This window comes from Salvelinus fontinalis, chromosome 27 (assembly GCF_029448725.1).
Source record: "Salvelinus fontinalis isolate EN_2023a chromosome 27, ASM2944872v1, whole genome shotgun sequence".
NCBI classification, from domain to species: domain Eukaryota; kingdom Metazoa; phylum Chordata; class Actinopteri; order Salmoniformes; family Salmonidae; genus Salvelinus; species Salvelinus fontinalis.
In genome coordinates, this window is record NC_074691.1 from 13,673,628 (window position 1) to 13,694,325 (window position 20,698).

Consider the following 20,698-nt stretch of genomic DNA (forward strand, 5'->3'; position numbering starts at 1 on the left):
CTAGTTGTTCCAGGCAGGGTGATTATGGCAACTGCTACACGGAATGTCCCCCTCTAGTGTAGACAAGCCATTAGTTTTTCTTTTGCGCTTAAATTATATCTGAACACAATAAATATGTTTCTAATCTGAAATGTCATGAAATACCATAGAATTGTATCTACTATTTTCAGGGCAAAATCTTACCTAATTTCCCATAATTTCTCTAAGGGGAGAAAGTTCTAAATTACCCGATGCAGCAGGTGGCAGGAAGTTAGATTTTTCTCCATCCTTTTTACGGTCACGGCTGTTGGCTGCTGCTCCGAAGTTGGAAGTGTCTTCTTTGAAACGAAGGTACAGTAATTTCTAGCAACAAAAACGTAGCAGCCAACGTGTTATTTGTCACTGAATTATCTTGTTTATTTTTAGCTACCTGTCAGCTTCCATGTGTAGTAGTTGTGTAATTTAGCTAGCTGGCTAATTTCCATGCGGAGAATGGTTAACGTTTGCTCGCTAGCTAACGTTAGCTAGTGAATGAAATTGGAAGGTGTCTCGAGCACAGACAGAAAGGTTTTACAGTAACTATTGTCTAAGCTTCTAATAGTAGCTATATTCGTAGCCATATCTAAAATAATGTTTGACTTTGGGAATTACATTCGATGTGTTAGTTGGTTAGTTATACTGCTCATCATGACACGCATATGAGGTCGATGTATAGCACCAGCTAACGTTTACACTACATGACCAAAAGTACGTGGACGCCTGCTCGTCGAACAGCTCATTCCAAAATCATTGGCATTAATATGGAGTTTGTGCCCCGTTTGCTACTATAACAGCCTCCACTCTTGTGGGGAGGCTTTCCACTAGATGTTGGAACCAGTAGACTATTATTATTATTATTTTATTTGTTCTATTATAGTACATTGGATGCCTGTCATTCATATTCCATTCACCCAGTTCAATGTAACATCGATAGGTGTAGGGTACTACATGATACTCACATTTTCCCTATACTCATCTTGAGGTTGCTATAACCTAGAAGAGCATGTGAGCGGAGTTGAGTGGTTGGAAATCCCCTCTCCATGGTGCGCACTGCTCTGGTGCTCCATGTCCTTTCCTACAGCTCCGCTAAAAACCGCTCCACACTTACAGAGAAAAAAAAACTCCCGCTCCAAATTCGATCCATTCATTCAAATCACAATTTAACCAACAGCCATCTATTTTTTGTGACTACCTGGACCTAACAATTGTTTTACGTATTGAAACCAAACCATATGTATTTGAATGACAAGTATTTTAATAAACATGAAAATGTGAATGTAAGAAGCGAACATAATTTCAAATAGGCTACATGTCATGTTTAACAGCATATACACACTCTAAATAGGTCAAGAGCCAGACAGGGAGCCTAAGAAGAAACATGTATTATTTAGGCTATATTATTTCAAGGCTATAGCCTACTAAGAAGTACATTGTGAAGCATTTGCGAGTGCGACAAAATAGGTGGGTAGGGACATAAAGCCACAGCGTAAACAACGTTTTATCAAATCATTATAGTTTATAAATTGAGCATATAGGGTGTTATTTAAAATTGCTCATATAGGCTGTGACTTAAAATTGCGCATATAGGCTGTGACTTAGAATGAAATAAAAAATGACTTATTAGTCCCTTTTGAATTCATTTTTAGAAACACGAGTTTGGGCAGTCTGTGGCTTCATGCTCTTGACAGTGCCTGGAGAACCAGCCAGCAGCAGAGAATATCCTCTCCACACTTGCAGAGCCACTGGGAATGCTAAACACCTTTTTGTCCACTCTTGCCAGGCTGGGCAGAGTTTTTTGTTGTTGGTAGACCTAAAGGTTTTTAGGCAAAATTACCTAATCAAAACGGAAAGTTCACACATTCAAAGAACATGCCAGATCTATTGGGCCAACATCAATTATGGCCGATTGTATAGGTAATAGATCGAAAATGAAGAACGTTTGACATCTGATTTTTAGTTTATGAATACTTCGCTACAATGACACAGTTAGTTATCTACCCACCTCATTCCTTTCTTTTAGCATGTGCAAGTAGTAAGTACACCATCATACTTTTGCTATCCTTGTCTTTTCAGATTCCACAATGATTCTTTAGTTGTGGACACTACATAACGGCACTCCATCTCTTGCTCTTTGGCCTCATCTTTGTAAGTTACCTTGATTTAGCACCTGTGTGTTTTATCAGTTTCTTAATAAAAATATTTAGCAAACTCCATTACAGTTGCTAAAGCAAGGGGCTATAGCAGCACACAAGTAGACTACAAATGCATGCTGGGGGTGGGCACTCCCTAAGCTCTTGAAGTGAACTCTACTGGAGCGAAATTGGAGTGGGCGAGAAGGCAACATAGGTGTGCACAGGTCAAGATAAGACTGAGGTGACAGTGACACATTAAATACCGCCTTGCACACTCTTGCCTGCATCTAGGTGATCTTGAGTGTAATCATTAGTCCAACAGTTGCAAACGAGAGTTTCTATTGTACAAATTCAGATATGTTTATCCCCGTTTTGTTCTGTTTGCTTACGTTTAAGAAACATTTTAACAGAATCGGCGGAATGAATACACCCCTGATCACTCTAAACACAGTTCACTTTCATAGCTGCCACGTTGTATTCCTTCTCATGTCTATGCGCTCTCCTCCTCTCACTTTTTCCCTTCATTTGTGGACCTCAATGCACAACACATCAGCTGTATGTGACCAGGTGAAAACAACTTTTCAAACCATATCATAACCGCTACACACATAGTAGCCCTACATAGTTGTCACCATATTAGCTAAAGTAACATCATAGTCAACATAGCTAATAGAACTAATGTGCTAGTAAACCCGCTGCAATCATGCAGTAACGTTAGTGTATAGTCAGTAGGCACTTTAACAGTTACACCGGTGGCAATAAATTAGTAAAGCCAAAGAGTACTGTTGAGGCTACTGTAGACTTTAAAAGAGTACTGTTGAGGCTACTGTAGACTTTAAAAGAGTACTGTTGAGGCTACTGTAGACTTTAAAAGAGTACTGTTGAGGCTACTGTAGACTTTACTTTTAAAACGTTGTGTTTTAATAAATTATTTGGTGACGTGAATATATTTAGTATAGTTTTACCTAAAAAGGATAACTTTTTTAATGTTTTACAGTTTTTATGAAATTCACTGAGGATGGTCCTGCTCCTCTGAGGAGCCTCCACTGGTTGGAACATTGCTGCAGAGACTTACTTCATTTCAGCCACGAGCATTAGTGAGGTATGGTACTGATATTGGGCGATTAGACCTGGCTCGCAGTCGGCGTTCCAATTCATCCCAAAGGTGTTTGATGGAGTTGAGATCAGGGCTCTGTGCAGGCCAGAACAAGTTCTTCCACACTGATCTCGACAAACCATTTCTGCATGGATCTCGCTTTGTGCACGGGGGCATTGTCATGCTGAAACAATGAAGGGCCTTCCCCAAACTGTTGCCACAAAGTTGAAAGCACAGAATTGTCTAGAATGTCATTGTATGCTATAGTGTTAAGATTTCCCTTCACTGGAACTAAGGGTCTAACCCGAACCATGAAAAACAGCCCCAGACCATTATTCCTCCTCCACCAGACTTTATAGTTGGCACTATGCATTGGGGCAGGTAGTGTCTCCTGGCATCCGCCAAACCCAGATTTGTCTGTCGGACTGCCAGATGGTGAAGAGTGATTCATCACTCCAAAAGAACGCATTTCCACTGCTCCAGAGTCCAATGGCGGAGAGCTTTACACCACTCCAACTGACGCTTGGCATTGCTTATGGTGATCTTAGTCTTGTGTGCGGCTGCTCGGCCATGGAAACTCATTTCATGGAAACCCATTTCATGCCCTCGACGAACAGTGCTGACGTTGCTTCCAGAAGCAGTTTCGAACTCGATAGTGAGTGTTGCAACCGAGGACAGACGGTTTTTACATGCAATGCACTTCAGCACTCGGCGGTCCCATTCAGTGAGCTTGTGTGGCCTACCACTTCGCGGCTGAGACATTTTTGCTATTAGACATTTCCACTTCACATTTCCACTTTACAATAACAGCACTTACAGTTGACCGGACAAGCTCTAGCAGGGCAGAAATTTGACGAACTGACTTCTTGGAAATGTGGCATCCTATGACGGTGCCACGTTGAAAGTCACTGAGCTCTTCAGTAAGACCATACTACTTCCAGTGCGTGTCTATGGAGATTGCATGGCTGTGTACTCGATTGTATACACCTGTCAACAATGGGTGTGGCTGAATCCACTCATTTGAAGAGGTGTCCACATACTTCTGTATACCGTGCACTCAAAGTATTTTCCACATTTTACATTTACATTTTAGTCATTTAGCAGACGCTCTTATCCAGAGCGACTTACAGTAGAGTGCATACATTTTATTACATTTTACATACTGAGAGAAGGATATCCCTACCGGCCTAACCCTCCCTAACCCGGACGACGCTATGCCAATTGTGCGTCGCCCCACGGACCTCCCGGTTGCGGCCGGCTGCGACAGAGCTTGGGCGCGAACCCAGCCCAGCCTGGGCGCGAACCCAGAGACTCTGGTGGCGCAGCTAGCACTGCGATGCAGTGCCCTAGACCACTGCGCCACCCGGGAGGACATTTTGTTACGTTACAGGCTTATTCTAAAATTGATTAAATAAAAACAATTCCTCAACAATCTACACACACTACCCCATAATGACAAAGCAAAAATATATAGTACAGTACCAGTCAAAAGTTTGGACACCTACTCATTCAAGGGTTTTAATTTATTTTTACTATTTTCTACATTGTAAAATAATAGTGAAGACATCAAAACTATGAAATAACACACATGGAATCATGTATTAACCAAAATAAGTTATTTTAGATTCTTCAAAGTAGCAACCCTTTGCCTTGACCGCTTTGCTCACAATTTATATTCTCTCAACCAGCTTAACCTGGAATGCTTTTCCAACAGTCTTGAAGGAGTTCCCACATGCTAAGCACTTGTTGGATGCTTTTCCTTCACTCAGCGGTCCAACTCATACCAATCCATCTCAATTGGGTTGAGATTGGGTGATTGTGGAGGCCAGGTCATCTGATGCAGCACTCCATCACTCTCCTTCTTGATCAAATCACCCTTACACAGCCTGGAGGTGTGTTGGGTCAGTGTCCTGTTGAAAAACAAATGATAGTCCCACTAAGCGCAAACCAGATGGGATGGCGTATTGCTGCAGAATGCTGTTGTAGCCATGCTGGTTAAGTGTGCCTTGAATTCTAAATAAATCAGTGTCACCAGCAAAGCACCATCACCACACCTCCTCCATGCTTCACGTTGGGAACCATATATGCAGAGATCATCCGTTCACCTACTCTGCATCTCATAAAGACACGCCGGTTGGAACCAAAAATCTCATATTTGGAATCATCAGACCAAAGGACAGATTTCCACCAGTCTAATGTCCATTGCTCGTGTTTCTTGGCCCAAGCAAGTCTCTTCTTATTGGTGTCCTTTGAGATGTGGTTTCTTTGCAGCAATTTGACCATGAAGGCCTGATTTCATGCAGTCTCCTCTGAACAGTTGACGTTGAGATGTGTCTGTTACTTGAACTCTGTGTAGCATTTATTTGGGCTGCAATCAGAGGCGAAGTTAACTCTAATGAGCTTATCCTTTGCAGCAGAGAACTCTGGTTCTTCCTTTCCTGTGGCGGTCCTCATGAGAGCCAGTTTCATCATAGCGCTTGATGGTTTTTGCGACTACACTTGAAGAAACTTTCAAAGTTCTTGAAATATTCCGGATTGACTGACCTTCATGTCTTGACTGTTTCTCTTTGCTTATTTGAGCTGTTCTTGCCATAATTTGGACTTGTTCTTTTACCAAATAGGGCTATCTTCTGTATACCACCCCTACCATGTCACAACACAACTGATTGGCTCAAACGCATTAAGAAGGAAAGAAATTCCACAAATGAACTTTTAACAGGGTGCTGAAGGTGTCCTGGAGGGCAGGTGGTTTCCCCCAGGTGATGTGTTGTGCAGACAGCACCACCCTCTGGAGAGCCCTGCGGTTGTGGGCGGTGCAGTTGCCGTACCAGGCGGTGATACAACCCGACAGGATGCTCTCAATTGTGCGTCTGTAAAAGTTTGAGGGTTTTAGGTGACAAGCCAAATGTTGCTGCGTCGTCTTCACCACACTCTATGTGTGGGTGGACCATTTCAGTTTGTCAGTGATGTGTACCCTGAGGAACTGAACTTTCCACCTTCTCCACTGTTGGCCCGTCTGTGGATAGCGGGAGTGCTCCCTCAGCTGTTTCCTGAAGTCGACGATCATCTCCTTTGTTTTGTTGACGTTGAGATGTAATTTTCCTGACACCACACTCCGAGAGCCCTCACTTCCTCCCTGTTATTCTGTCTCGTTATTGTGGGTAATCAAGCCTACTACTGTTGTCGTTTGCAAACTTGATTGAGTTGGAGGTGTGCATGGCCACGCAGTCATGGGTGAACAGGGAGTACAGGAGGGGGCTGAGCACGCACCATTGTGGGGCCCCAGTGTTGAGGATCAGCGAAGTGGAGATGTTTCCTACCTTCACCACCTGGGTGCGGCCTGTCAGGAAGGCCAGGACCCAATTGCACAGGGTGGGGTTGAGACCCAGAGAGATCCTTGATGAAAACCTACTCCAGAGTGCTCAGGACCTCCGACTGACGAAGGTTCACCTTCCAACAGGACAACGACCCTAAGCGCACAGCAAAGACAATGCAGGAGTGGCTTCGGGACAAGTCTCTGAATGTCCTTGAGTGTCCCAGCCAGAGCCCGGACTTGAAACCGATCGACCGTCTCTGGAGAATGGGAGAAACTCCCCAAATACAGGTGTGCCAAGCTTGTAACGTCATACCCGAGAAGACTCAAGGCTGTAATCGCTACCAAAGGTGCTTCAACAAAGTACTGAGTAAAGGGTCTGAATACTTGTGATATATATTTTTTTTTTTACATTTGCAAGTATTTCTAAAAACCTGTTTTTGCATTGTCATTATGGGGTATTGTGTGTGTGTGTGTGTGTGTGTGTAGCTTGATGAGGGGAAAACGTCATTTTATCAGTTTTAGAATAAGGCTGTAACATAACAACAGGTGGAAAAAGTTGAGGGGTCTGAATACTTTCCGAATGCACTGTGTATCTAACTAGCTAGATAATGGCAGCTATCTAAGTGGCTAAATCATTTGCTGTAAATGCATGCATCTTCAGATCTTCGGGTCTAACTTGTTCATTCTAAGCACAATGCACCCCCTTAGTAGCTACACACATTTTGTAGACTTATTAGCTACATCATCTTAGACGATTTAACCAAACAGAAGTGTTATGCAATTTCTAAATGAAGTTTTTCCTCCTAGTCACTCGGGATAGCGCTCCGCTTCATGATGAACCCCCTCTGTGATCAAGTGAATTTTAGCTAGCTGAAGACTTAAAGGTAAGATTACTATTTTTTTTATTGAGAACCTGGTTAACTAAATGGTAGCATCATTTCAGGGGTTGTATATCTATGTTTGATGAGTTGAAGTGCATGCCTAGTTGTATTAGTAGAAATTCTGGAATGGCATACAATATGCTATTTTTCCTCAAAGAAAGCTGACAGCCACATTTTAGCCTCTTCCTTGATTTGATATTATGTATAATAATTTAATGTTTTTGTTTGTTTTCTTTTAGGAAGGTTCCGCTCTCTGTCGCAATGTTGTTGAGATTGACTTCAGAAAATAGAAAGTATGTAGAAAATGATTGAACAATACCCACGTTAGCCAACATTATGATGTAGATGCAAATGCTGAGATATAGTTAATGATGCCAACCACCGTGGTATGACTTAATATAACCAAGCCCTGAATTTATATCATTCGGGCAAGCGCGCGTGCTCACACACACACATGGGTTTTAGGTCACAAGCTTGTTGAATTATAAAGGGGGTTGTGAAAGTGCATTCGTCTTTTCAATCTAAGCCTATGCAGTCTTTGACCACTATAACCCTCAATACAGATGGGCTACATGTCCAGAACTTGAGATTTTGAAGCATTTCTGTAAAGATTGTCTTCCACAACTTATTGTGGTGATTGGTGACACAAAAGATTCAAAGAGTTGTAAATAGACACAATGTCGAGTAAATGGTGTAGGGGTGCAGTTTGAGTGTTTAAGTATTAGCGAGTTGGATTATAATGCTAACCAATAAAGTGTATTTGTAAGCACAACCCTCATTTATTATGACTGGAGTAAATGTAATAATCATGGTTTAGAATGTAATAATTGTTCAAAGTGTCTCATTGAACGGCCCTGTACACACATTGTCATCATAGTAGAGTATTCATCAAAGCCATGGTATACACTAGTAAATCAATTGTAATATTTTACCTCATGTTAACTCATTTCATTATGAATAGCTCAAACATCAACAACAAAAAAAGTAAGATGTCCACAGAATTGTTATGATTTATTATAGTTAACTCCTCAGGGATCCCCTTTCATCTCACCACCAGTTTTACCTACGACCATAATACACATATTTACACCTGAACTATAATACTCAGAATGCATGTGTTGTTGGATATGTTTTGATATAGATAAAATACTAGAATCAAGATCAGTTACAAAAAAAATCAGAATTAGGCCTAAGCATCAATAAATATTCCAAACGCGTAAGTAATAAAGGCTATTTTTGTTCCAGACCTCGGGAGGATTCAAGTTTTTCTGCACCATGTGCTCTGTGGCCTGTGGACCTACAGTTAACGCATGTGAGCTGCAACCCAGGAGATACACTGGTGCACTTCCAGGGCCAATATCTCACAATATGTGAACTGGACTATAACATACTGCAAGTGGAAATACAGAATGCACAGAAAACAAAGATGGCGGTGGAAGTGGGGGAGTTCTGTTTGGTGGAGGATGTCCTATCTACCCGGTGGTACAGAGGAAGGGTTCAGAACAAACAGAAAGAATTGTTTGATGTGTTCCTCATAGACCATGGGAATGTTCTGAGTGTTGATGCCAGCCATTTGGCCACAGCTTTGGATGAGCTCTTCATGCTTCCTCCCAAAATCATCTGTGGTTTCTTTGCAAATGTGTTACCATTGAGAGAAAATTGGGATTCTTTTTCAGAGACGTATTTTGCTTCCTTAATTGGAAGTCATGTCAAAGGATACATCCAAGCCTTTCTTCCTCACAAAGTCCTCATACTAGAAGCCCCAGATATCAACAAGGATCTCTTTAGGCTGAGCTTAGGGAAACATGTGGACACAGACACATTCCTTCTCTTGGTGGAAATGTTGACAGAGGTACCACTCAAGCAGAGCATTGAACCTGTCCCAGATCTACTGATTGAAAAGCAAGGTGGACAAGAATTCTCATTCAAATCATCCAGCTTGAAGGGCTTTGAGGATATTCTGTCATTTTCAGGCCCTAAGTTGACCACTGGCAAAAAAGTGAGGGTTAGGGTAACCGCTGCAGTGAACCCTGTTACATTCTACTGTCAAATGACAAGTATGGCAAAAGATCTGAAACGGATGTCAGACAAATTGGCATTGTCCTGTGAGTCCAAGAGCAAAGACCCCAGTCTACAGCCAGCAGAAAATATGGGCTTGCTTTGCTCAGTCAAAGGAAAAGATGAGAAGTGGCATAGAGGCTTTGTGCAGTTTCTCCCTGTAAACTCTCAAGTAAGAGTATTGTTTGTTGATTACGGATTCTGTGAGTCTGTGAAAATTGAGAATGTCCTCCAGCTTCCACTAGATTTTCTCTCAACACCAATCATGGCATTCCCGTGCGCTCTTTCCTGCCTGAATGGACAAGATACGGCAGTGAAGATCCAGCAGCTGACTTGCTTCAAGAAAGGATTGCTGGGTGGAGTATTAGATGTTGAAATCAATGGCTTTGACAAAGAGCAGAATCTCTATTCGGTCACAGTGCTCAGTGCTGAAGACTATGCAGCTGTTGAGGCAGGGCCAATTCGAGATGTCCCTGGACAAAGGGAGTGTGACTTAGTCCTTGAAAGTGAGCCTGCTTTCCCTCTAAACAGCTACCTGTATTATGAGACTGCAATAATCCAAGCAATGGATAATTCAGTTATTGTTGAGGAAATGCAAGAGGACTCTGTGTTTGAAGGATACGTGGAGCATGTCCTGAATCCAGGTGCGTTCTGGTTGAGAACACAGAAACGCAACAAAGACTTTGAAGAGATGATGGAGAACATGGCCAAGCACTTCAGCCAAGTCCAATTGGATGACAAAATTCTGGAGAATCCAGAGCCTGGTGCACTTTGCTGTGCAATGTATGAGCTGGACATGCATTACTACAGAGCAATGGTGACAGACACTCTTGACAACGGAGCTGAAGTATTTTTCATTGATTTTGGAAATACTGAAAAGGTACCACGCATGTGCATCAAGCAGATCCCGGACAAGTTTGCTATTGAACCAGCATTTGCCCTGAGTTGTTCTCTGGTGAATGTAATGCCTTTCGACGATGTATGGACGATCTCTGCAACCGACTACTTCCGACGAGCAGTATCCAACAAAACTCTCCTTGTGCATGTTGTCCACATAAGGAAAGATCTATATGTTGTTGATTTGTATGAGCGTGAAAACAACTCATCACAAAGAGCATCAAAGAGCATCACAGAGCTCTTGACCACAACAAATCATGCAGAATTTTGGAAATACACTCCTTCGGCGCCTGTGATACCTAAGCGCGAGATGGAGAAGAAAATGATGAAACCGAAGACTGGTAAAAAAGGACAAGTTCATACAAATGGATCAAGCACGAGTGGCGTTACAAGGAAACCTCCCAAAGAGACATGGGAAATTTCTGAATTGGTTGGCTGTGAAAAGAAACCTGAAAGCCCAAAGTCAAGCACATTAAAAAACAAGGCACCAGCGGTGAAATTCAAAGCACAGACATTCAAGCCCGGAAGTGAGCTAGTTGTGCGATGCTCTCACGTCAACACACCCTCAGATTTTTGGTGCCAGCTGGAAAGCAAGATCCCCAACTTGGAGGACATGATGGAAGCGATTCAGCGGTATTACCAAGCGCACACACTTCCTGTGCAGTTAAATGTTTCATGTTGTGTTACCAAATCTAAAGATGACGGCAGATGGTATAGGGCCTGCATTATAGGAGCACAGAGAGATGAAGTTGAAATTATATTTGTGGACTACGGGATTATAGCAAAAGAGAGAGTGCACAATCTTCAAGCAATAGTGCCAGAATTCCTTGATCTTGAGGGGCAAGCATTTAGATGTAGCCTTTACAACTTGATTGAACCAGCAAAGGGAAGTGCTAGTGAATGGGGCAGAGAGGCATGCAATTTACTGAAGTACTTCGCTCAAGGCCAGTCAGTGAAGTTGACATGCTATATACACGCTCAACTGTATGTGAAAAACAAGGGCCTGTGCAATGTTGTCGACCTCCACAACACTCAACAGAATGCAACAAAGAAGCTTGTGGAAAAAGGTCTTGCAAGAGAAGTGCAAACCCCTATGCAGCTTATGCCATCAGTATGCCCAGACTCTTTTGTCCATTCCTCCTTCAACTTGAGATGTGGAAGTGAAGAGCAAGTCTGTGTCACTCATGTGTGCAGTCCATGGGAGATGTATTGCCAGTTGGACAGAAATACTGAAATGATTGACAACTTGATGGAGAAAGTCGCCACAGAAAGTAAAGAAATACTGCGTGCCAACTCTGGCCCTGATATCGGAAAACTTTGCCTGGCAAAATATTACGGTGATGGCAAATGGTACAGGGGTGTGGCTTGCCCTGTTCAATCTACTACGCTGCTTCTAAATGTGTTTTTTGTGGACTATGGAAACATGCATATTGTTGAAAAAAACAATGCTGTATCTATTCCCAGACATTCAGCAGATTTACTGTTCACGCCCATGCAGGCATTAAGATGCAGTCTCTCACAAATCCCGAAAGAGGACAACTTTGCAGATGTCAACAAATGGCTAGAGAAATCCGTTCTCAACAAGCCACTTCGAGCTGTTGTTGCAGGAAAGAATGAGGATGGGACAGTCTTTTTCGATCTGTTTGATGGAGGCATTAACATCAATGAGAAAGTCAAGGAGCTCATTGCAAGTCAAAAACCAAAGGAGAAGAAAAGCAGTAGACCTGTGACTGGTCATGAAGGACACAAAGAACAAACGAAGAACAAAATTGGAAAAACTAAAGCAGGACAGCACCTGAAACCCACATGCAAGGGCAACCAACATCACCAATATCAAAATAAGAAGTCTTCAAATGCTCAAAAAGCAAACTCACCAAAGTGTCCTGATGCCCAGCAAGATTGGAAAGAGCAAAGTGAAAGAATCACTCCGTTCAAATCTGAGGAAAGCACAGAAGGAAAAACAGTTCAACATGTAGACAGTTCCTCCAAACTCACAGAAACCGTTTGCTCCGTCCAATTGCCAAAACTTTCACAACTACCCTCTAATCCCAAAATAAAATCTGGATTCCGAGGTCTGGGGTTTGTTTCCCATATCAATACCGTCTACAGCTTTTTTATCCAAATGCAAGATGATGAACAATCCATTCTGAAAATGAGAGAAGACCTCAACACTGAGCTGTTTAAAGAAACCATGGGGAACAGCACATTGGTGGACTTCAGAATGAATGACCTTGTTGCTGCTGAATATGAAGAGGATGGTGCACTCTACCGTGCAGTTGTGACAGATAATGCGTCTAATGACCATTTCAAGGTGGAGTTTGTTGACTATGGAAATACAGCCACTGTGACTAAGGACAAAACGTATACTCTGACAAGTGTTTTTTTGTCGCAGCATAGACTAAGCATACCCTGTTCATTGCTAAACAGTGGCTCTTATAAAAGTGATGCCTCTTTCACTGATGCAGTAATGGGAAAACCTCTCATGGTGGAAATTGTCAGTCGTTTTGGGACACAGTGGGAGGTTAATGTTGAGATCCAACAGGACAACCCAACACTTTACAATGTGACTGAAAAGGAAGAGGTCCAAGCTTTGTGTGCAAGCCTAGTTGACACAGTTAAAAAGCAAGCAAGAGTAACCATCAAGGACAATAGCCAGTCCAATACACATTCTGAGAGGGTTATGTTCACTGCTCAAGGTGAAAAGGTCTTGCAGAATGTGTCCCCAAGGCCCTCGCCAACTAGGCACAAACATGACATTTGCAAACAGCAGGACTCCAATCAACTCCAATCAACAACCTTTGGACCGTCTATGGAGGCCGTGAAGGATATGGCCATTCCATCACAGGATATAAGAGCCGGACAGGCAGAGAGCGGGACACTGTTGTCCATCTTGGAGAATGGAGATCTATATCTGAGACTCCACAGGACCACAGAACAGTTTACTGTACTTGAGAATCTCATAGTTGAACATTTGTCTAAGTGCAAAGTCATGTCTGAGAAGAAGGTCAAAGAAGGACTTCAATGCTTGGCAAAATCAACCAAAGACGACCAGTGGCACAGAGCAGTTGTACGGCATGCATCTATTGACCAAGGAAAATGTGTCATGTTCCTTGTGGATCATGGCACTGCAGAGGACGTCCCAATGGGCTGCATCAAAGACATCTGTAATGACCTCAAGCAAACTCCTGTACAAGCAGTCTTGTGCAAGTGGAATAGCCCTGGCCTCCCTATCAGCGCCGCTTATGAGATATTGAAGAAAACTCTGAAACAAATGGTAGGCAAGGATGTTAAACTGATGTTTGTGTCCTACTCTGAAGCTGATAACTTGTGGATGGTCGAAATCATGATAAATGGACTGTTCCTTGTTCAGCAAATAAAGACTGCAACTTCTGAATTTACTGAAGAAAGACCAATCCCCACAAAGACTCAAACTGTAACCCCAAAAGAGAACAAATCCAACTTGGACAACAGTCCCCAGAGGTTCTTCCTTTCCCCAGTGAACATGGACCTGGGATACTCCGGCTTTGCAGCTGCAGTCACCACACCAAGTGAATTCTACATTGTTCTGGAAGATTTGCTTCTCATCATGAACACTGTGTCTACGATTCTTGAGGATCTTCCAAAGGAGCTGTTGCCATTGCATGAAGAACACCTAATTCCAGGGTCATGCTGCCTTGTGAGGTCTGAAAGTAAGAACAAATGGTGCCGAGCTGAAATCGTCCATTCCGATAGCGCAGTGGTTGTGATCAATTTGGTTGACTATGGCCATTGTGTGGACATGCCGTACAAAGATTGGTCTGAGCTGAGAAGACTTCCTGACCAGTTGACCAGGCTACCAAAGGTCACGTATCCATGCACTTTGAGAGGAGTAAAATCAGTCGAGGAGCAATGGACAGATGAAGCAGTTGTTTTCTTTCAAGAGTGCATCTGTAAGAAAAACCTTCAAATATACTTCAGACAGTACATTTCTGAAGCACACTGGGAAGTGGACATTGTAGCAGATGGCGTTCACGTGGCTAAAGACCTGGTTGATGCTGGCCATGCAGAATACATTGACATCATGCTTGGACTGAGATTTCAAGAACAAAACCCCATCAGAGCCCCTGAACAGAAACAAGGCATGAGTCGTGTAGAGAAAACATACAAAGTGGAACCGGAAATGACACCACCTAGGACGAACAAACTCCTGAGAAGACTGAATGAAGAACTCGTTGGACACACTTCAAGTGAGGCTGCCTTCCGTGGACAAGGATTTGAAAAAGCAAGCGAGAAGACAGCCCGTGCTACTGAGTACTCTGATGGCCAAGGAGCAGAGATGAAACACTGTAGCACAATGACTGGAACAAGAAATTGTAAGTACTTTGACCTGCTCATTTTTTGTTCTGCATGTTGGGTAAGACAATTAAATGTAACTTGGTGTAGGCCTAATTACAATTGTATCTTTGAACCCCCAATGTTCAATGTTTTACTATTAAATGCAAGGGAATTCATTAAATATTTCAATTAATCCCCCCGCCTCCATTCTACATACTTTTCACAGGTGCCCTGATGTGACTACGGGTTAATTGTGACTACCAGTGAGATGCTACTCCATATCAGGTAATGACACTATAAATAAGATGTACTTTATGGCTGGTCTCAACCAAAAACATGTATTAAGCTGGTGTATTTGCTTGATTAGTTCTACTAATCTCCCGAGTGGTGCAGCGGTCTAGGCACTGCATCTCAGTGCTAGAGGTGTCATAAAGACCCTGGTTCATTTCCAGGCTGTATCACGACCGGCCGTGATTGGGAGTCCCATAGGGCGGCGCACAATTGGCAAAGCGCTGTCCGGGTTAGGCTTTGGTCGGGGTAGGTTAAATAAAAAAACATATTTGACTGTTTAGGTCCATACCAACATTGACATTCCACAGTAATATTTTTATCTCAAAGGTTGTGTGACAAGCGCGTGAAGAGGAGCAAAGGACTACAACACTATTCCATACATTTTCGTTCAAAAAGACTAAATGCATGACAAGCCATCATGCTTCTGATGATTAGAATGTTCTCTTGGGTCAAGCTGAATGCAGCAGTTATAATCCTCTATTTTCTATTTTTCTATACATGGTTGTATTTATATCAGTGGTTCACATTTTAAGGATGGCTTAAGTTACCTAAATTAAGATTTCAGTGTGACATCTCCTTTTTGGAGTATATTTGAAAGAAAATCAATTGTGTTGCAACAGATTTGCTTTTGGACTGGTACAGTTTAGGCCTAGATTCAATCAGATTAAACGGTGATAGATGATACCTTGCACAGCTGATGTTTTGGTGGTGTCAGAGGTGTAATTGCAGTGGAGCTGTCAAATCGGTGAGCTGCTGCTCTTGTAATCTTTGTCATGAAGCTACACCCGTCCCACTCGCTTTAAAGTTCAACATGAGAAAGTGAAGACTATATAGAAATAATCACTCAAATTGAAAATCATTAAACAAAATCATTAAACAAAATGATAATTTTTATCAGCCTAATTGAGGTGTAAATTACATCTCCCATCCCAGTGTTTGGTTGTAAACAAGGCTGCATGGGATTGATCATAATGACTAGCCAATGGCAATGTCCGCTTTAGGTATAATGGCGGGAGCTGCTTGTGGATTTGACCGCTCTCGCGCAGTTCCACCTCCGACACTTCTGATAGAATCTAGCCCGTAGTCTTGATATTTGTGGATAATAAATAACTGAAGTGGAATGTCTTTTGAATGATATTGTGCCTTTTGCTTATGAAACAAAATATGGTTTGGATATTTGCATAGCAGTTGATAATGTTTTTAAAGGTTGAGTTGTATACCTTTTTCAAGCATTTTCCAGCAGTTATACATTATAAAATATAGGCAACAATCTTCTAAAATGTTATGACTACTGACTGGTCAAGTTTGTGATTTGATAGGCCTACTTTTTTTTCTTTGGTTTTGATGCCACATCTCTCTTTACAGTATGGTTTGTACTGTAACCGATAATGTTATTTTTGTGGCAAATAACATGTACTTCTTTGACAGATGAACCTTACTAATTTAAATAATTGTTGCAAATAACATGTTTGTCTTTGAGAAACAACCTTACTCATTTAAATAATTGATACCATTTCATCTTATTTTAGTTATTTGTTAGAGATGACAAAGTTGGTTGTGAATAATTCAATAAAGAATTCACACGTGTAACAATCGTATGTTCAATAAACAAATGCTTTGCACATTTAAAAGCCGTGATGTGAATGTTTTCAGGACACAACACTTGTAAACATAAAAATTTGCTGTCAGAAGTGGGATTCGAACCCACGCCTCCAGGGGAGACTGCGACCTGAACGCAGCGCCTTAGACCGCTCGGCCATCCTGACATATAAAGTTAGACCCGAGATCAGTAATATTGTAACTACAATATTCATACACTGTTGACATTTGTATGCTGTTTTTCATTTTTATGAGACTAAATTGCTGTCTAAAAATGACGTGCTATCGTAAGATGTTCTCGTGCTCACTTCCTTGTTAGCATTACATTAGCACACATTGACATCAGCAATTCATGTTATCTGGATGTGGCTTTCAGCCCAGTTTGCCCATTTTAGCAGTTCAACTGCGCATTTGGTGGCCAGTTCATTTCAACCACAGATTGATCATTATGTGGGTGCAACGTAGCATCTCGTGCAAGGCATATATTCTGTTTGCTAGTGCTACCGCCGTCTACGTATTAGACTGCTACATTGTTTCTCTACTGCTGCTAGACCGAGAAGGGTGTAACTGCAGAACGCAATTCGGGGCGTTTTCTAAATGGGCGTTTCTTGATATCAAGTTATACCCATTGATGTTCGCTATTGTAGAGGGAGCTTCTCGGAGTTTGACTGTTTGTGGAGAACCGAAACAAAATCAAAAGTTTTGTATTGTGGTAGGTGGACTGCAACAGCTGTGCTGGACAATGGGTTGTTGGGCTTCCGAGTGGCACAGCAGCTCTGTGCTAGAGGCGTCACTATAAACCCTGGTTTGATCCTGGGCTGCATCACAACGGGCCGTGATCAGAAGTCCCATAGGGCAGCGCACAATAGGCCCAGCGTCATTAGGGTTTGGCTGTCATTGGGCCTAGGTAAATAAAAGGTGCTTTTTTTCTTCTTTCATGTTGATAGTCAAGGACCTGGATGGTCTGTTGTAAAAGGAAAAATAATGGCCCTGCTATAAGCACTACTGACTGCAGTGGAACTTCTAGTGAAGAGGGAGAAGGTATTGAATACCAAAAGTAATGTGTCAGAGCGGAATGGTGTTTGATGCGACCACGGGGTCTCATCTACACCCTATTTTAATAACCAATGCTGTAAAGAGAGGTGAAGTAACATTAGCCGGTTCAACTGGACAGGGTGGTGGTTGTGCTACATTCACAAGGGAAGGTCTTCTATATCATAATATACCTGTCTCATCTGAATACGAATTTGTGATGGTGGAAATCTGCAGTGTAGTAATATTAGGTTGCAACATTTTTACAACCGTTGTCGTCAACTATGTGTATCGATGTTTGATGAAATATAAGGAGAATTGTGCTCTAGAGAGAGCTACTGCGACGACTTTAATGCCCATAGTAGCACACATAAATGGTACTATTGTGGAATATATGATGGAAACGAGCATTAGTACAGTTGGAGTCATTAAAACTTGTTTTTCAACCACTCCACAAATTTCTTGTTAACAAACTATAGTTTTGGCAAGTCGGTTAGGACATCTACTTTGTGCATGACAAGTCATTTTTCCAAAAATTGTTTACAGACAGATTATTTCACTTAATTCCCTGTATCACAGTTCCAGTGGGTCAGAAGTTTACATACACTAAGTTGACTGTGCCTTTAAACAGCTTGGAAAATTCCAGAAAATGATGTCATGGCTATAGAAGCTTCTGATAGGCTAATTGACATCAGGTGGAGGTGTACCTGTGGATGTATTTCAAGGCCTACCTTCAAACTCAGTGCCTCTTTGCTTGACATGGGAAAATCAAAAAAAATCAGCCAAGACCTCAGAAAAAGAATTGTAGACCTCCACAAGTCTGGTTCATCCTTGGAAGCAATTTCCAAATGCCTGAAGGTACCACGTTCATCTTTACAAACTGTTACGCACGCCTCTGAGAAGAGGGAACGCAACTCCCTGCTACAACTCAACTCTCTGAAGTGCAAGAGGTATGGACTGTAGGTGCGAGTAAGGATGACACAAAAGCAGAATTTACCGTTTACTAGAATTTATTTTCTTACACGGAAATTTCGGGAAAAGGGGCTGGACGGAACCAAAGCAAAGAAAGTAAATATCAAAGTTCCCCCTCTCCTATCTAACCTGCCTACCCACTTAACTTACCTAACTTAACACCGCCTGGTGCCCTAACCAAAATACAGGGGGTGGTCCGCCCAGGTCTTACCTAGTGTGCCTAGACAGTAAATATACTACGGGTATATGTATGCCCTCGGGCCTCTTGCCTAAGCACTCCCAAAGTGCCTTCTTCTTCCCCCCCTGGGAACAAATGAAACAGAGTAATTATTAATGATTTCACAAACACTCAAACACAGGACATAGAAAAACTGCTACCAACAACAACAGTACATACCACACTTTCTGATACACAACCCACACTATATCACAATCTAATTTTTCTGTCTCTCAATCTCCAAATCTCTACTCCTTATCTCATCTCCTCTCCTCTCTCTCCAAAACTCTTGGGGCAGAACACTGGCTTTTATCTTCAGGTGGCAATGGTGATTAGTGTCAGCTGCTTCTTGACGAGGGGGCGGGGTCAGCTCCAATCATCAATTAGCCTGGGGTAGACCAATCAGCTGGTTGGGGAGTACTTCCGGAAGCCATCTCCTGAAACACACACACTAAAATACAAAACAGAACACAGAAACTGGGGAACGTAACACAAACATCAGTACGCAAGTATAAACACCATAGGATCACGCAGCCGCCATACCGCTCAGGAAGGAGACGCTTTCTGTCTCCTAGAGATGAACGTACTTTGGTGCGAAAAGTGCAAATCAATCCCAGAACAACAGCAAAGGACCTTGTGAAGATGCTGGAGGAAACAGGTACAAAAGTATCTATATCCACAGTAAATTGAGCCCTATATTGACATAACCTGAAAGGTTGCTCTGCAAGGAAGAAGCCACTGCTCCAAAACCACCATAAAAAAAGCCAGACTATGGTTTGCAACTGCACATGGGGGCAAAGATCTTACTCTTTGGAGAAATGTCCTCTGGTCTGATGAAACAAAAATATAACTGTTTGGCCATAATGACCATTGTTATGTTTGGAGGAAAAGGGGGGAGGCTTGCAAGCCGAAGAACACCATCCCGACCGGGAAGCACGGGGGTAGCAGCATCATGTTGTTGAGGGACTGGTGCACTTCACAAAATAGAGTGCATCATGAGGAAGAAAAATTACATGGATAGATTGAAGCAACATCTCAAGACATCAGTCAGGAAGTTAAAGCTTGGTCGCAAATAGGTCTTCCAAATGGACAATGACCCCAAGCATACTTCCAAAGTTGTGGCAAAATGGCTTAAGGACAACAAAGTCGTGGTATTGGAGTGGCCATCACAAAGCTCTGACCACAAAACTATAGAAAATGTTTGGGCAGAACTGAGAAAGCGTGTGTGAGCAAGGAGGCCTACAAACCTGACTCAGTTACACCAGCTCTGTCAGGAGGAATGGGCCAGAATTCACCAAACCTATTGTGGGAATCTTGATGAATGCTACCTGAAACGTTTGACCCAAGTTAAACAATTTAAAGGCAATGCTACCAAATACTAATTGAGTGTATGTAAACTTCTGACCCACTGGGAATGTGATGAAAGAAATAAAAGCTGAAATAAATCATTCTCTAGTATTATTCTGACATTTCACATTCTTAAAATAAAGCAGTGATCCTAACTGACCTAAGACAGGGAATTTCTACTAATTTCTAATAAATGTCAGGAATTGTGAAAAACTGAGTTTAAATGTATTTGGCTAAGGTTTATGTAAACTTCCGACTTCAACTGTATGTCTTAATGATGGATGTGGTACAACAATACATGTTAGAGGGGTTACATCCTGCTTAGACCTCACTGGCTTCTAATGTGGTTACTACCGGATCCTGTTGATCCAACCTCGGTAGAGCAATCAAATTTTATTGGTCACATACACACATTTAGCAGATGTTGTAGCGAAATGCTTGTGTTCCTATCTCCAACAGTGCAGTATTATCTAACAATTCACAACAATACACATCTGAAAGTAAAATAATGAAATTAAGAAATATATA

The 20,698-nt window shown here is 42.1% G+C and overlaps 1 protein-coding gene and 1 non-coding gene across 4 annotated transcripts; one reads left to right on the top strand and one right to left on the bottom strand.

Annotated features, from left to right (window-relative positions):
- The first annotated feature begins 240 nt into the window (after positions 1-240).
- On the top strand, positions 241-16,634 carry LOC129825081 (tudor domain-containing protein 15-like). 3 transcript variants are annotated; one of them, XM_055884843.1, is made up of 8 exons: positions 250-330; positions 2,092-2,163; positions 3,148-3,252; positions 7,370-7,446; positions 7,683-7,736; positions 8,689-14,750; positions 14,939-14,997; positions 15,331-16,634. In XM_055884843.1, the coding sequence occupies exons 5-7, from the start codon at positions 7,705-7,707 to the stop codon at positions 14,950-14,952; spliced, it is 6,108 nt and encodes a 2,035-aa protein (XP_055740818.1). In that variant the 5' UTR covers positions 250-330; positions 2,092-2,163; positions 3,148-3,252; positions 7,370-7,446; positions 7,683-7,704; the 3' UTR covers positions 14,953-14,997; positions 15,331-16,634. The 3 variants fall into 3 exon arrangements, with proteins under 3 accessions (XP_055740819.1, XP_055740818.1, XP_055740820.1); XM_055884845.1 differs by lacking the exon at positions 3,148-3,252; XM_055884844.1 differs by lacking the exons at positions 2,092-2,163; positions 3,148-3,252 and having other exon boundaries at positions 241-330.
- Positions 16,635-16,686: 52 nt separating this feature from the next.
- trnal-cag (transfer RNA leucine (anticodon CAG)) lies at positions 16,687-16,769 on the bottom strand. Its single transcript has one exon. It is a non-coding gene; the product is annotated as a tRNA-Leu (tRNA).
- Positions 16,770-20,698: the final 3,929 nt, after the last annotated feature.